Source organism: Xiphophorus couchianus, chromosome 6 (assembly GCF_001444195.1).
Source record: "Xiphophorus couchianus chromosome 6, X_couchianus-1.0, whole genome shotgun sequence".
Taxonomy (NCBI): Eukaryota; Metazoa; Chordata; class Actinopteri; order Cyprinodontiformes; family Poeciliidae; genus Xiphophorus; species Xiphophorus couchianus.
The window spans coordinates 18392734-18409914 of NC_040233.1; the positions used below are offsets into that span (position 1 = coordinate 18392734).

The following is a 17181-nucleotide window of genomic DNA, read 5'->3' on the forward strand; positions in this document are numbered from 1 at the left end:
TGTACATTCATTGGATGCTTGTTTTACATGTAATAGAGAATTTTCCCCCATCTAGTGGTATTTTTTAACATAATATTCCTGTTCTACTGAATAAAACCATTGTTTATTTGTATTGTTATTCCACCTTGGAAAAAAGCTAAAAAAGTGATATTTTTAGCCACTGGGAGCAAGTTTTATGTAATAGCTTTAGGCAAGCCTCTGATGTGGCTTTTTGTTGAATAACTTTGCTTGCTTAAGTCTCAGCTCCCACCCAAATGGGTGAGCCACAAATGAAATTACCCTGAAGTGCCCTCTGAGATGTAAAATCGACAGCATGCGAGCAAATGCTTTCTTTGTAACAGTGGCGACACGTGGTGAATGTGAGATCAGGCAGGAGGGGCGCGGCTGCCATCAAATTTAAGGAGTGCATCTCTGCATTAAGTAGCTGAAGATGGCTGCAAGCAATGCAGGTGCGTATAAGCCTCTGTGCAATGAGAAAGGGTGAGAGAGAGCGAGGAAGACTGGGATCAGTGTGCTGCGCTGTTCATCACTGCAGCAGCACACCAGCCACCAAGACTTTATATGAACCGAGGTGCTGACTGCCTGCCCTTTCCTTCCCTGCCCCTCTCCCTCCCCTTTCCTCTGGCGAATGATGCTTCCTCTCTTCTCAAGAAATAGCTATACGTTTAGTAAAGATCCGTAGAAAACCAGCCATCTTGATTCTAACTGTCCTATTGGTTTTTTTTCTTTCCTCCCCTATTTCTTAATAGTGCAATATTTAGTGACTACGCAAGCGCTGGCCTTTTCTCAGAGCTTGTTTCATTTGTCCGAAGTCCTATTTTCCTTACGTAAACACTCCAGCATGTGCCGTAAAGCCATATCTGAGGAAATCACCCGCTTTCTTTTTGTCGCAGTTCAAACATATGCCCCGTATGAGCACTCAGGGTTAAACAAGGTCAGAAGTTTTCCTATAAGCACTGTCACTTTAATTCTTGTCCTAGGTACTCGGTGTATGTAACATGACAGGGAAAATTTGTTATACGTTTCGTTTTGTGTTCATTTTGTGTCTTTTTCTTCACCAGATATCCTGGATGTACAGCAGGATACACCTTATATTTTATATTACTTTTGTACCTCATGCTTGAATTCATGGCCTCGGGCTGAAGCAGGAAGAGTAGGAAGAGATAAAGGATCAGGTGTAAAGAGATAAATGGCTTCACGTATTAAAGCAAAACTGGCAGATAACTGAAACCAGTTTTGACTTGATTAGCGTAAGAGTGTTCACATATATACTTCTCATTGCAGATAAATTAAGGTTTAAATCAAATTGACCCTGGAAGGATTTCGTCTTTCTTTTCCTCTGTTTATAATATTGTTTTTACTTCAACACTAAAGTGGGTCTTGCTTTCTTCAGCAGTGCTGATACTGTATAGAGTGACAATTCAGCCTCCTCCAGTTTTTTCACATACCCTTTAAATGACCTTCAGCGCCACACCACTGCCTCTTCTCAACAGCACTGTTTAAACACTGGATATTTTCCTCTTCCCTAGCTTCTGTTTCTATTAGGGGAAGAGACCTGAGTGAATACAAATAAATCTTGTGTAATTACCATTGTGTCCTTCAGTGATGGACACTTGAGCGCACTGTTGAAGGAGGAGTGGAATTACTCTTACACTGAAAAAATGGGAGGGAGATACCTGCTCTAAATCTGTTTTCCATATGGGTTTCTTGCTGTTAATCCAAACAGGCCTGTACCATGTTTGAGTTCCGCCTGCTGGCTCTCTTTTGAGCATTGTGAGACCACAAATCTGATAGGTTCAAGCTAAGCTTTTTCAATTGTTAGACCAATTTTGTCTCACCCTCTTCATTACTAGATTTTGACCCCATACATTTCAAAAAACAGAGAAAAAAATAAGATTTGAGAAATATAACTCTAGGCGTAGAAACTGTTTTGATGCTAGATTCCGCAATGTATAACTTCAGAACGAGAAATTCGATTTCTTGAAGATGAAGCTTGGGGGTCTCACCTGACTATATTGAGACCAAAGCTATTTTATGTTTTAATGTATCTGAGTCGAAGGTGAAAACATTTTTGTTGATTATCCAAATATATTTTAAATGACCTCAAAGACAAAAAAGTAGATATTGTGGTGTTTTTATTAAACGATAAGCAAACTAACAAAATTGTTTTCTTTGTTCTATGGATAATTAGGGAAAAGTACTATTTTTCTTTTTTTTTTTTTAAGAATGAAAGTTTTGTGATGATTTTAATGATTAGCTTGTTTTTTTGTTTTCTTTGAAGGATTACCAAAATACAATGGACGCTCAGTATTAGTTGGGGTTCTCTGCACATTTCAAGTACTGCCATCAAGTACTTAAATCTGCAGATACTCTAGACACCTTCTAAAGAAACACTTAATAGTTCAAACACCAAATGCACTGTAATTGAGGGGGTGTAATGTAATATTGACTTCTTCGATCTTGTATTGTGTTATAATGTTATTCCCTCATCAACTGTATACCCATATGTATATTGTAAAATAAATATCTGAAGTTAACTTACAGTAGTTACTTGATTGTGCTATAAAATGGCACTGTGTGCCTGGAAAATACATAAACCCGCCCTTAAATATGCCTTAATACGCAGAGTAGAAACCATCTCAGCATTAACATAGACACTAATATATTCATCATAATAGTTTTTTTCTCTGCAGGGAAACTATACTGACTATGCATACTGACTATTAACATTTTTTTTGGTTCCATCTCTTATACGACATATTTCCCATTACTACCGTTTTCTAGAGCTGCTGTTAATTTTGTTATAGAAATGACATTAAAAATTGTTTCATGTAAAAAATACAATTTCATAGTGCAAATCTTTAACACTCTTCTTTTATATTCTGGGTCTTTCCATCACTTCTGCAGATGTGTCAGAATGAAGCTTGCGGGACCTAAACCAACAGATTGCAGTTTTTGTTTTCTTACTTAAATGTGAAAACAGATTAAAGTAATATATAGCTCTTGGACTTGATTTAAATAATGCTTGCTAAAGCAACTTCTAAAGCGGATTTGGTGTTTTTGTATCTGTGAGTGGAGATAAAGAGTGAAAGAAATTAAATGTGTTGGAAAATTTTTCAGTGAGGCTGATACTGTGGCTTGAACTTTTTTGGACTTGAACCAACCCTAAACCTTTTACATTTGGACAAGGAACAACATCATTTGTATTTTTATTCAAATTTTAGTGATACAGCAATGCAAAAATGGTGCATAAATATGAAATGGAAAGAAACATGATATAAATGTTACCCTCTTTTATTCTGAAACCTCTATTTGAAAAATATTTCTATCAGTTATCATTAGAATTTTTCTTTTTTGGTAATTGTGATTAATTTGAGTAATTAAATTTTGGGACGTGTACATGAATGAATAATTTTCCAAGGCATTGTATATGCTGTAAATGAGAAATTTGACACGGTTTGTAGCACATCAGATTGGAACCTCCAATCAAAAAACACTTTATTGTCTTTAAATTTTCAGGATATTTCTTTCATGTGCATCGAAACCCCGAGTCAGCTCAGCACTTGCATTTATTTGTCTATCTTTTTATTTGTTAGTTTGCTTGATTATTTATTTGTTCTGCAGTGCCATGCGTGTGCTGCTGTCCAAACTGCCGAGGCCGTGGATCGTCGATGAGAAAAAGGACGATGGTTACACCGCGCTGCATCTGGCTGCTCTCAACAACCACGTAGAGGTGGCTGAACTTCTGGTGCACCAGGTACTAAACTCATTTTTAAACAAGCAACATTATCATGTATCCATTGCTGGGTTAATTTTTTTTTTTTTTTACTGATGCTCATCAGATTCCTTTGATAATATCCATAAAAAGCAGAAAATACAGAATTTGAGCCCTAACTTGTGATTTTGATCCAATTTAAATTTGCAAATAAAATTATATTAAAAAGAATTTTAAAAAAAATCAAGGTAGATCACATCTGATATAGGCCACTTCCAAACACATCTAAACCCCTTCTGTTTAGACATCTCTGTTTAGAACTGGTATAAAACAGCGTTGCAGCAGTAATTCAGCCTGCATCAGCCAAGCTTTAACTTCAGCCAACAAAAGACCATTGAACGCGGTCCATGCTGCTCTCCCTGCAGCCAGCAAGCTGTAGACCAGTTGAATCTTCTTTAACTGTTTTTTTTTTCTTTTTTTTTTATTGAATCCATAAGGTTCACATGGCCTCCAGGGGTATCCTTTAGTGCTGCTCGGCCCTCATATTCTCCTGCACTTGCAATTATAGGTTCATGCTCTTCCTTTTTTTTTGTCCTCCCTTTAGAGATTGCAGGTTTAGCTCCCTAAAGGCTAACGCATACTGGAGTTTACAGAAAAGTCACCTGATCAAGACAAAACTGGGTTAATGAGGATATGGTGCAAGGCAGAAATGTTGCTGCAACATCCCGATGCGTGAGCATTCACTGTGCAAGCTACCTTTCAGCTGGGGCAGCTTTTTCTCCCCCTCTAAGTTCCTGCAATGGGCTTGTTCGCAGTGATGGCTCAGCTTTCTATTCAGAAACTGCACCACACTTCTAGGTGCACTGCAGATTCCCAGTCAGTCTTATTACATTGGGATTTTACACACCGCCTGATCACAATAGTTATCTTTCCTCCATATCTCCACAGAGGATACGTTTGCAGTTGGAAATGAAAATCACATGAAGCATTTTTTCTTTCTTGTAGTATGCTGGGTTTTTTTTTCTTCTATTTATTATTTAATTTGTTTTCCAGTCTTGCTGTTTGATACTTTGCTGGTCAGGATGAGAAAAGGTGATGTCCTGGCTCACAAAGCCAGACCAGTTGTTTCTCTTTTACTTGCTAAAATAATATTTCTTTGCGTGATGGAACGTAAATCAGTTTTTCTTTCTTTTTTTTTTCTTTTTTATAAAGTCTTAATTTTTTTTACACACTGGTGACCTATGTCCACATATCCAGATGGTATTATGCTTATATTCTTCTGTTTTTTTTCCACCTCCCAGGGCAACGCCAGCTTAGACATTCAGAATGTTAACCAGCAGACGGCATTACACCTTGCAGTGGAGCGCCAGCACACTCAGATAGTTCGGGTTGGTATTTTATATTTAATTTCTTCTTCTTCTCTTTCTCTCACTTCTTCTAATCTTTTAATGCCCCTCTTGTGCCACTAAGTGAACATGCTCTCTTCAGTTATCTGCTAGTTCCCTCTCCTCTATACAAAAGGCAGTAGAGCTACACAATTGCAGTCCTCTGTTTAATTTACACGGTTGGATGTCCTGCCTCAAAGAGGAGGGGAATGCTCTTCGAGGAAATGTGTAGCGTTGGATTAAGACTGCCACGTTGCCATCTTGTGGACTACAAACAAAAGTACACTCCATAATTAGAGGGTAATAAAAAAAACTGAAGCCCACTGTACATGGCAACACTATAAATCAGTGTTGTGGCATTTGCACCGTAGCATAAAATTAAAGTTATTCTGTGTTTGTTGCCCGATTGTCTGTTGGGGTCATTCTTTGTTCATATTTTCTCTGTTTCCAGCTGCTGGTGCGGGCAGAGGCTAAGCTTGACGTGCAGGACAAGGATGGGGACACGCCGCTTCACGAGGCGCTACGTCACCACACACTGTCCCAGTTGCGGCAACTCCAGGATATGCAGGATGTCAGCAAAGTGGAGCCCTGGGAACCCTCCAAGAACACAGTACGTTCAGTTCCATTCTGAACTTTCCCTTTCCAGCACTTCAAATGTGTCAGTGTCATAAAACGTCACCGATTAAGAGTTTTCAGAAATACATTTTTAAAAGTACTTGATAGGAAGAGAACATGTTGAAGTACGTTGTGAAAGTTTTTATGTCCCTTGAGCCTTTTAACATTATATCACGTTACATTGAGGGACTTCAAAATATTTTGTTGGAAATTGATTTTTCATTACTAAGTGTTTTGCTGTTTGATGTGCATAAATCTTCACTCACATTTTCTCAGTAAAATCTAATGCTTTGAAATACAGAATATGTGGATATCCTGGAACAAAATTTTTCGAAAGCTGCAGAAAAACGTGAGGCTGGCCTGAAAGTTTTCCTTCCAATTGGGGAGTGACCTCGAGCCACATGTAATGGTTTAGATGAAAAAAATATATTCATGACACAGTTCATATCTCACTCCAATTAAGAATCTGTTGCAAGTGTTTATAATTGCTCTTCAGACGCCACACACCCAATCTTCCCAACCTTGAGCTGTTTCGTCTCTATGTGCAGAGCTGGTAGAGGAATGTCCTAAAAGACATGCAGCTGCTGGAGCTGCAGAGAAAGGAGGTTTCACGAAGTCTTGACTTAGGAGGATGCCTCACTTTTCATCTTTTTATTAGGAATAATTTTTTTAACATTTTCATTCCTTTTAACACTTGCGCACTATTATTTGTTAGTGTATCACCTAAACTAAAATAATTAATATTTATGCCTTTAAAGAGACAAAATGTGAAAAAGTTTTAAAGACTATAAATGCACTGAACATAAGACTATAGATCTGTATTGTAAAATTGGCATAAAAGATTTCATTTTTTAAATATTTGGAAAAACAATTGCTAATTTTAAGTTGGAACAACCTGCATGCTTCCACTCTGGGTTAGCTGCATAAATAAATAAATGCAGCTTTTTATTATCTAAAATACTGATGCAGAGTGCTCTAAATAAATGTTCTAAAACGAATATAGCACATGTGTATCTCCAGCTGAGCTGCATCTATAAAATTCATACTTGTGCCTTTAATATCTTGCTACCTGCCTTTTCCCATTTGGCGGCTCACTGAAGCATCATGTCATTGTTTTTGGCATTTATCATCTGCTAGATTGTTTAGCATTGTCTTGTCACAGTTTTCCTCAGTTCACAAGCTTGGAATAAAATCAGTTTGTGGTTCGCTGTGAAGGATGACGACAGATCCCCGTTTAGTCAGGAAGCTCACAGTCTCCATCACCTGCATCAATGGACAGCTGAGTCTGCACCAGCCCATCATTCAGGTGGAAGCGCCGAGCAGTCAGTTGGCTCGCTGCTTCGCCTCTACCAGCCCAGATGAATCCTTTGAAGGGGCCAAAAGGGGCATGTCAAACTCAAGCCCTCTCCATGTTAACGGCACATCATTAATCGCTGCTGGGGAGACTTTAAAGCCTTGAGTCAGCGACAGATTTTTCCTTACCTGTCACCTTCTGTCTCCCACCCACTCGCTTTTCCACCTCCTCCACGAGCCCCGCGTTCTGCCCTCTCCGGTTCTCCCTCAGGGGAGCGAAACAGATAGACAGCAGGCCTAATTTGAGAAATATGTAGTTGGGTCACACTCGCATACCCCTTCCCTCCCTTCAAGAGGAGAATTGAATTAGCTGGCCCGATGGCTCCATCAGCAGAGATGTAAAAGCTACTGGTTGAGGAGACTCAGACATGGAAGGTCGAAATTGGTTGTGATTGGGGAGCTTTGCAGTTGAGCTGAATGAGTGAGGTGATAAGTTGTGCAGGGAAGGGAGATGAGACAAGTCGACAAGGTTATACTGTCGTGATATCTTATCTCTTTCTGATTAGCTTAGCTGTATTGAACTGATTACCTCTATAACATGGAGTTTAGCAACATGAAAATCTATATAATATGCATAGATTTGTAAAAAAAAAATAGTTACACTTTATGTTTTTTCCTTTATGTTTTTTTTTACATTATTTCATGCTTTAATCTCATATCTTGAAGAAAGGTACAGCATGATTCCACCACCACCGTATTTTGCCATACATGTAGGCCCAAAAGATGTTTTATCTGAAGAGTTGTTTTTTCTTTTTCATGTTTGCCGTGTCCATTAAGGAAAACACTTCACTCATCTGATTTTTCAAGCATCATTTTCTTTGTGCTTCACAATTATGTGCCTTTTTGTTTTTCTGTCACATAAAATTCTAATAAAATGTACTAAATTTTGTGGTTGTTTATGTATATGAAGAGGTTAAAGTGGTATGAGGCGCAGTACTCGTTTTGCTCCTTACTTGCTCAATGCTACAAATGGCAGCATTCAGGTTAGTATCAGGATGCTCCTGAAAGCTGTTTGTGTCTCAGGTTTCATATTTTCCTCTCTGTTTCTGTCATCCTTTGCAGTTAATCATGGGCTTGGGCACCCAGGGAGCAGAGAAGAAGAGCGCAGCATCCATCGCCTGTTTCCTGGCAGCAAACGGTGCAGACCTGACCATTCGCAACAAAAAGGGCCAGTCCCCTCTGGACCTCTGTCCGGACCCCAGTCTCTGTAAGGCCTTGGCCAAATGTCACAAAGAGAAGAGTAGGTAAACATCCCAGGAGTTGGTTGACATTTTGGGAAACGCATTTAACGGCTTTTTTGCTGAGAACTCAACGAGAAGATCAATATCACTCTGGTCTGTACGGTAAATGTGACGTTATACCCTGGAGAGTGTGGGCAGAATTTAATGTAAAGACAAAGGAGAATATCTCAAAGTATCGACAGAGTTTTTATGCCTATTGAGTATACAAACGTCATAAGAAAAAAAAGATTGATTAAATAAGGCATTGCTAATTAGCAGTTCCTCATCCACCCATGTTTCTAATATCTTCCCATTAACACTGTGTTCTTAATGTCCCAGCGGTCAGGTGGACACCCGTAGCCCATCTCTGAACAGCAACATCGAGTCTCTGGAAGAGTGCATGGTTTGCTCGGACATGAAGAGAGACACTCTGTTTGGGCCCTGTGGACACATCGCAACTTGCTCGCTCTGCTCGCCGCGTGTCAAGAAGTGTCTCATCTGTAAGGAGCAGGTTCAGTCCAGAACAAAGGTAATCTTAAACACCTCAGAGATTCTGGAGACGGTACTACAGAACACAGTGATAAACTTGATCACTTGATATGTGAAAATCAATGAGTTTTAAAAGGAAATATTCCACAGAAGTTGGCTGAAAAAATTAATTTAGGGATTCAATTTGCAGGGAAAGAACACACATTGCTTTAAAATTATTTTAATAGTCAGAAATTTGTTATGCCTTTCTTAGAGTCCTCCAGGGGTCTATTTTGGGACCAATTTTATTTTAAATATACTTATGCACATACTTTTCAGCTACAAGTAATGCTGATCTTGACAATATCTCCAAATTATTCAGTCAAATATGTTATCTAAACAATAATCAGTATATATTTTTTTCACATTTACATAAAAAAATAAAAAATGTAAATCCAGCTCTATTGTTTGCACTCGCAATAATTTACAAGTTTCATTTATTAGTGTGTAGACTTACAATATTATAAGCTGATTTATTCATATTCATTGTTTTCATAGGGAAATATACTGTATATGCATATTTATTAGGCCTTGTAGTGTAGTTTGGCTGCAGTTCTTCATAATTCACAACTATAGTTTGATTTATCTACATCTTGTATAATGTAATGTTTCATTACCTCATACTTATAGACTGTGTGCAAAATAAGTTCTGTAAAAAGTGTTGCATTGATATTAAGCTTTTTTATCTATTCCCGACCCTATTGTTTTGTGTTTTTTAAAATCCTGACCACAGCTATAATTAAAAATATGTAACCTTTGTTTTTTATTATCGTTAAAATTATTTGTTGGTGTTTTTACCTTTATTAGATTAGTAGAAAATTGTAAGCAATCATCATCATCTACCACTGTTTTAATAAACAAAGTAAATTTTGGACAGGGAGGGGCAATCCAGCAGTGGCACATTTTTATAGAAATTCATCACCCATTCATGTTTCTTAAAAATTTTAAGCACTTGGAAAATGTTCTTTGAGTGAAACTTAAGTACATTTTGGTGTTTAGTTGTTTCCATTTAATATCATCTTAGTGGATGAACGTCTCTTTATGCTTTACTGCGTTATACTCTTTTTGTTTAATTAAAAGTTAACTGGGGTAAGTATGTTTGCATTTTTCTCCTTTATTTTTAATCATAGGATAAAAGTGTCTCTCAACACATTTTGTTGTGGGCCTTTATTGTACAAAATAAAGACCACCTTCTAAAACAGCCATATCTTTAGAAAAATGGATGACTAAGACTAAATGAACTTGTGTGTTATGCGTCCCTCCGCAGATTGAGGAGTGCGTAGTTTGCTCTGACAAAAAGGCCGCTGTGTTGTTCCAGCCCTGTGGTCACATGTGCGCTTGTGAGAGTAAGTCAACACACACATTACATCACAGTAGCCTTGATCTTGACACTGGCCGCCCATATTTGTGCCAACCTTCGGATGTGAACACGCACATGCCTGTTCTCCACAGACTGTGCCAGCCTCATGAAGAAGTGCGTACAGTGCCGGGCTGTGGTGGAACGCCGCACCCCCTACGTTCTCTGCTGCGGAGGGAAAGGTATGGAGGATGATGCCGCTGATCATGATGATGATGATGATGATGATGACCTTAGTGAGTGAATCTTCCAAGTGTTCCCTTTTAATCCATCCATTTTTACATTTCATTCCTTTCTTGTTTCTTCATTTTTTTTCTAAATCATTTTGTTTAGTAATTTTGAATTTATTATTGTTTCTGCCATTTGGTTGACATTACTTTCATGATATGTTTTTTTTTTTTTCATTCTAGTCTAGACACTGATAACTAACTGAGATCAATTAGACTTATTTACAAACTAGCAACACTTAAATCTGCATGTTTTCATTACTGCAATCATTCTAAATACTTATTTCTATATATTAACTTATATGATCTAGATGGACGAATGTTCTCTAAAGCTTTGCTGTCTTGACTAAAATCTCCAGATTGATCCCTAAAACACAAAATCTTATTTTCAAAAGTATACATACATTCATCCTTGACATGAGTGTCATTAATTTTGAGCTTTATTTGAACTTTGAATAATGTTAATATTACAATTTCAAATACTTTTAAAGTTAAATAATAAAAAAAGACTTGAATAAATTCAAAATGGTTATGATTTTTTTCTAATCTACAAAAAGTCAAAGTGAGAAATACAGGCTCAAAAATGTATACAAAAGTCTCAACTAACGTTGGCTTTAGTGTCAAGTGGATGAAGACTCCTCTGCTTTTTATGATCATTGTCAGGCTTCAAGAATATTTCTGCAGGAGTATTTTACTGCTATTATTAGTGGCAGCATTTAAATCAGTTGGGTTCTTAACTCAGACCTGATTTAAAGTTTCTATATTGATGAGATTGGGGTCATTCCCGGAGCTTCTTTAGCTTGCTTTATCCATTTAAAATCAGTTTTAAAGTTTTTAAAATACTTCTGCAACTTTTACATGCATCCCTACTCTAACACACCTAAATCAAATGACTAAATTACCTCCTCACAATGTCACAAAATTCTGCATAGGCCTAGTAATGGAAAACTTGTCTAATCTAAAATACACTCGACCAGTTCACCAAGAATAGACATCCAGCAAACATCCAGCCAGGTTAAAGACAGCAGTGAGATTCAACAGCCAGCCATGTGCAGCAAGAAGCTCCTTTATGGCTGTAAAACGTGTTCTGGAGGAACAACTTGCTAGGGGGCATTTAGCAAAAACATTTATAGGGTGGTTTTTATCATTTTGGGAATGTGTAGTTTATTGAAAATCCACCATAAATTCAAATTTATGAACCCAGTTAGGGTTTTTTTAAATGCTGTTGGGTTTTAATTAAAATTGTTCCATCTAGAAAAAAAAAGGATCACATGTACCATTAAGAGTTCAAAATCATTTATACCTTTAATGAACTGCATGTGAACTTCTAAAGCTTTATTTTAAAATTAAATAACACTTAATTGAACAGAAAAGCAATCAATAGCTGTTAATAGTTTTAATTACTTAAAAGCATTATCAATGACATTGATGTAAAATGCAGTGACCTACTTAAAAAAATGTTAGTAAATTAAAACTCCTTTAGGCAAATTTTCTGAATTAGATAAGGAGAAATAAGGTGAAATTAGTCCTAAAGTTTATTTATTTTACATTTAATCATTTTTGTTTTGGTCCTAAGTTGTTATAGAAACCATTTATGACTTAATTTAATTTTCAGGAATTTTTTTTTCTTGCTTCTCACTATTGGGTGTTTTTCATGTTTTATGTTGAGATGAAAGGGAAACTATTTCCACGTTCACCATTGCATCTCACTCTCTGCAGCTGGTCTTAAAGGCAGCCTTGATCAGCTGCACAAACCCAAACACACATACACTCATGCAAGGGGCAGCATCGAATACTTCAATCCTAAACAAACTGTGCCATGAATTACTGCCTGTTGCCTTAAAGCAAATCTACTTCCTAAAATTTACACCTACCTCCCTTTTAACTTATTCAGACTGGTTGTTTTTTTTGTTTGTTTTTTTTTTGTTTTTTTTTACATCCAAGTCAGTTATAAGCATCGGCTGATTGCAAAAATATATAACTATGCTGCTATGATCTATATTTTCCATTTCTCTCTGCTGTGGTAGATGCGTCCAACTTTCTGGTTTCCTCTTCAAATCCTGTCTCCTTTAGAGGCTGTAGTTAACAGTAGCCAGTTGCACTGATTACTGGCTAAACAGCTGAACTGGTGAGGGCAGCTCCTGCTATAACAATGTTGACTGGTTATTTCCAGCAGGGAGCTCTAACACTATGGCAGGGGGATCCCAGGATCTTCTCCAGCCCAACAATCTGGCATTAAGTTGGTGTAAGTATGCCTCCCTGAGCCCCTCCCTTACTAGAGCCTTGCTTTTAAAGAGTCCCCTCCCCATCCACCACCTCAACAGTGCTGCCCTGGCCCATCTCCCCTTCTCTTGACCCGACTTCCTCTTATCAGTGCCGCATACTAGTGCACACATTTAACAGGTGATTATGCCCATATGATGTACTGTATATTACTCTGGAGTTTATTGTTTCTGGCAGATTCTGGGATTATAGTTCTCAAAAGTGTAGGTGAAATTGCTTAAATAATGTTATATATACATTTTTCACAATCGCATTAAGGAAAGTGCAATTCCAAATTTGCCTCCTGATGATTTGTGTTGTACGAGGTGATTATTTAGGTAATTTCCTTATATGGGTTACTGAGTTGGAACGGTTAGAAAGTGTGCCAAAACACTGAGCCAGATGTGATCTGCCTAACAATAAAAACCCAAAATGCATGTGTTTCCTGCTTGTTTATGGAACTCCGGCTTTCATATATAATTCACTGCCAAGATCATGTCAGAATGGCAACGCTGCTGCGGCCATATTTCTTTTTTTTTTATTGGCAGTAAAGTTTATAGGTGTAGGGTAAAATCCAAGGTGGCCTCTAGCCTTAACTAATGTGCTTAGTCCTTTGACTTGTTTTTCCCCCCTCCCCCGTCTCCACGTGTGTTCATGTTCATTTTCTATTCGAGCAGCGAGTGGAAACATCCCAGCCCTGCAGAGGGATAAAGATAACACAAACGTAAACGCTGATGTGCAGAAGCTACAGCAACAGCTTCATGACATTAAGGAACAGGTGAGAACAAAAACATGATGTGGATAATTAACTTTGCAATAAAAAAATGAAACTGCCACATGCTGTAAAATTTCCCCTGGGCTCACAGAGCCTTCTAAAAATATTCATGCCCTTTGATCTATGTTTTCCCTGTAAAAAGTGTTTTTGTGCAAACTATATCCTTATCTATTTGAACAAAAGTACGTGTGGACCAAATCCATATTTATACCTTAAAAAATGTTTTTCAATTCATTTTGAGGATAGTAAAACACATAACTCCTATTAGGTGTCTAGTTTTCTGTTCTTTGGCTAATGCTGAGTAGCTTACTACTTAATAGTTTTTTATGACTTAATACATTAGGATTATTGTCCCACTGTTATATTATGGATTTTTATCAGAAAGAAAAAAATGCTTTAAAAAGTTTGCTGTGAACTTAAACATTTTCTTGAGTATTTTCCAAATATTTGTATGAGTTTGAGATGCATCATCATGACAACCCTCGTAAGCGTTATGAACACTTTTGTGAGTCATTTTATGTCCTTACTTGGATTAGGCCGTAAAATGAACTTAACATAACAATAAACGCGGATATCTCCTTCCTCCAGACGATGTGTCCGGTGTGTCTGGACCGGCTGAAGAACATGATCTTCTTGTGCGGCCACGGCACCTGCCAACTTTGCGGAGACCGAATGAGCGAGTGCCCAATCTGCCGCAAAGCCATCGAGCGCCGGGTCCTCCTCTACTAGATCTCCTCTTCCTCCTTTTTAACGACGACAGCTCCCACAAACGGCACATCCACACCAGCTGCTGCCGAGTCAGCCAGCCACGTCTTAACTCTCCTCTACAAATGCTGTTTGTTGATTTGACTGTGTTTCAGATGGAACTTCTGTTACAAAGATAAAACATATAAACTGATCAGTCTGGCTGTTATTGTCTTTGTATGTCTTTAGCGCAGCCGGACAGACGCTTATCCTGCAGGAATCATATTCTTCTTCCACAGTCTTCTCCTCCATGTAGTCTTCTGTGTTTTTTTTTTTTTTTTTATGTTCAAGTGACTGAAGTCCAGGTTCAGCTGTATCCTCCTCTGCATTTTTCCAAAGACCAACTTAGGCTAAGTTCAGAGCCGTTGACAAGAGGAGATTTGTCTTTTTGCTTTTTGACGTAAAGTTCTCATGCATGTGTCACAGTCTGTGACAGCTGCCGTCAAGTTTGACTGTATTTTTTCAATCTTTATGCAAATGTATTGTTATCAGAAGCTCCAGATTTGGACTTAATTTTTTCATGACAGTATGAAAAGTTCGAGACAAGTTGTTCTGTCGGTCTTTCAGCTGGATTTGATGCTTTATACCCTGACTGTTCTCCCAGCAGGAGACCAAATGGTTGGCAGTTTTGCACTAGAAAATCTGAAAAGAACCTATATATCCTCAGTGACAGAACAGAACGTGGACATTTTAATCTGACCGCCTGCAGGTAGCACACTACACCCTGACCTTTGTTTACCAAGCTGTAACAACGACAGTGTTGCAACACACTTTCGAGTTTTGCTTTATGGACTTTATGGACACACCAACCTATTCAGCTTTCTGTCCTGTGAGCAGCCTGTGTTGTAACCATTTTGCACACAAATGTGACGCAAACATATCTGGAGAACAAGCACCCTGACATAACTCTGTGTTAAACTGTAGAAATTCTAGCGAGCACTGCTGTTTTAGCATTCGACGAGTCTGTGCCATCTGCTTCCAGACGTCTTCATCATGATGCGAGTGCATCTCAATAAAAAAGAATATCTTTGGCAAGTGAATTCATAACAATAATTACATAAAAAAAGTGAAACTTGAATGATGTCATTTATTACACAGCGTGATACATTTTTAAGTGTTAATTGTAATAATTATAACTACAACCAATTTGAAACCCAAAATTCAGTGTTTTGCAAAATTACATAAGACCATGCACATAAGATGGCAGAAGAAGATCTCTCATCTTCTTTTTGACAGTACTCCATAGATTATCAATGGGGTTTCTGCTTCTTCAGCGCTGACCTTTTGTGTGGCTTTATCTGCTGAGCAAATGTCAGGTCAGCAGGCTTCACCAAAACTGTGTGGGCCTTGAGGGGAAATTTCTGTGTTAAAACTCTTTCTTTCATTGGCCTCTTTCAATGTTTAAATTTCCACAAAATCTGATTTGTGAGTTTTCATCACCTATAAGCCATATGAATGAAAACGGACAGAAATAACACTCACCCAGTTACGTATTTAACATTTTTCTGCAAGAGTTTTTCCTTCCACTCAGCATCCCATTAATGTGTTTGCATGCAGCACTAACCGGCAGGTTTCTGATTTTCACTGTTGAAGGATCTCACTGCTGGCTTTAACCTGACTGTGCTGGCCACAACGTTTAATTAGTTGCATTCAAATCACTTGAAAATCTTTTGATTTTCATTAACTGCAAGCCATAGTCATCAAAATTAATGGAAATTAAGACATCAAAAATATCACACTGAGTGCAATGGATATAGAAAAAAAAAGTTTAATTACTGAAATAGATCAATTTCTCATAGATATTCTAATTTACTGAGATGCACCTGCATGTATGAGAATTAGGTTCTCTTGATCTAAAATACATTAATAAAAAGGTTTATTTAAACGTTTTCCCTTCAGAGTCAACATTTATTAAGCATAGAGAGAACAATTTATAAGAAAGTGTAGAATAATTTATTTTGTATTTGTGCCCTAACATTAGGATTCGTAGGCTTCACTGCCTTCTGACTATGTAGCCTCAAAGTCTCAGACATTCTGCTTTGATATTCATGTTGAAATATGTGATGTACTTTTGTTGACAATAGTTTTGTAGCAGTTGACAGTATAAGTGTTTTCTCTTTTTTTTTTTTTCCTGAAGTAGGTCTATGTAAGCTCATCTACGTCATGGGAAAATAAAATGCATTTGTGTTAAAGCGACTTTTCCACTGTTTTAGTCTGGAGTCAGAACTCGGCTCACTGGCTTCCTCTGAAATGTTCGAAATTTGCAACCGCAAACAAGCTTTTTGGCTTGTTAGGACTCAAAGTAAATACATTTTCTATTTTTTTTTCCTTTTTTCCTTGGCTATGATGAAACTTTAAGCTAGGAGCACTAATATGCTTTATTGTAGTATTGTCATATTATGGTTGTTATAAAAACATTTTCAAATTTATTTTTGAGTTGTCCTGTTGGTCATGTACCAGTAGTGTGATCTTTGGCATGAATGTTTGACATATGCAGTACGACTTGTACCACTGGAAAAAACATTCAGTTTTCATTGCGATCAAGTGCTTTTAAAACAACCATACTGCAGAAATAAAGTCCTAAATGAACCACGTGACATTAAAAGTGCTGTTTTTTGTTTTTTTTTTATCCCACCTCCCACCCCCACCACCTCTCGACTCCTACCACTGCTGTGGCGTTCGTCAGCTTGTGTTTTTTTTTGTTTTTTCAAGTCGAGCTCAGATGTCAGCAAGAAAATTAGCATTTTGTTGCTTTTCTCCTGCTGTGCTGTCTGGCTCTCAGAGGAGACGTGGTGGCAGGGAGGAGAGGTGTGGGGTAATTGAAACCCCTCGACACCTAATGATGACTTGGCACCAGCGTGTGATAGGTCAGCTCTGCTCCTTGGAGAGAGAAAGAGGAAAAAAACACCAAACTGGATGAGAAAGGATAAAAAAACCCCATTTTTCTTGGTTAACAGGACGACAGGAGACCTCGCACAATTACGAGCAAAGGTCATTCAT

At 37.8% G+C, this 17181-nt stretch overlaps 1 protein-coding gene across 6 annotated transcripts in view; it reads left to right on the forward strand.

Moving 5' to 3' along the window:
• The window catches only part of mib1 (MIB E3 ubiquitin protein ligase 1), a 58175-nt gene extending 41397 nt beyond the window's left edge, over positions 1–16778 (forward strand). Inside the window, exons 13-22 of one of the 6 annotated variants that reach the window (XM_028020061.1) lie at positions 3625–3757; positions 5017–5103; positions 5552–5710; positions 8131–8312; positions 8628–8817; positions 10084–10162; positions 10269–10409; positions 12574–12645; positions 13340–13440; positions 14026–16778. In XM_028020061.1, the coding sequence (XP_027875862.1) occupies positions 3625–3757; positions 5017–5103; positions 5552–5710; positions 8131–8312; positions 8628–8817; positions 10084–10162; positions 10269–10409; positions 12574–12645; positions 13340–13440; positions 14026–14166 (1285 nt within the window). In that variant the 3' untranslated portion in view covers positions 14167–16778. The remainder of the gene's footprint in view (positions 1–3624; positions 3758–5016; positions 5104–5551; positions 5711–8130; positions 8313–8627; positions 8818–10083; positions 10163–10268; positions 10410–12573; positions 12646–13339; positions 13441–14025) is intronic. The other 5 variants (XM_028020062.1, XM_028020063.1, XM_028020064.1 and 2 more) reach the window with 5 other exon arrangements.
• Positions 16779–17181: the final 403 nt, after the last annotated feature.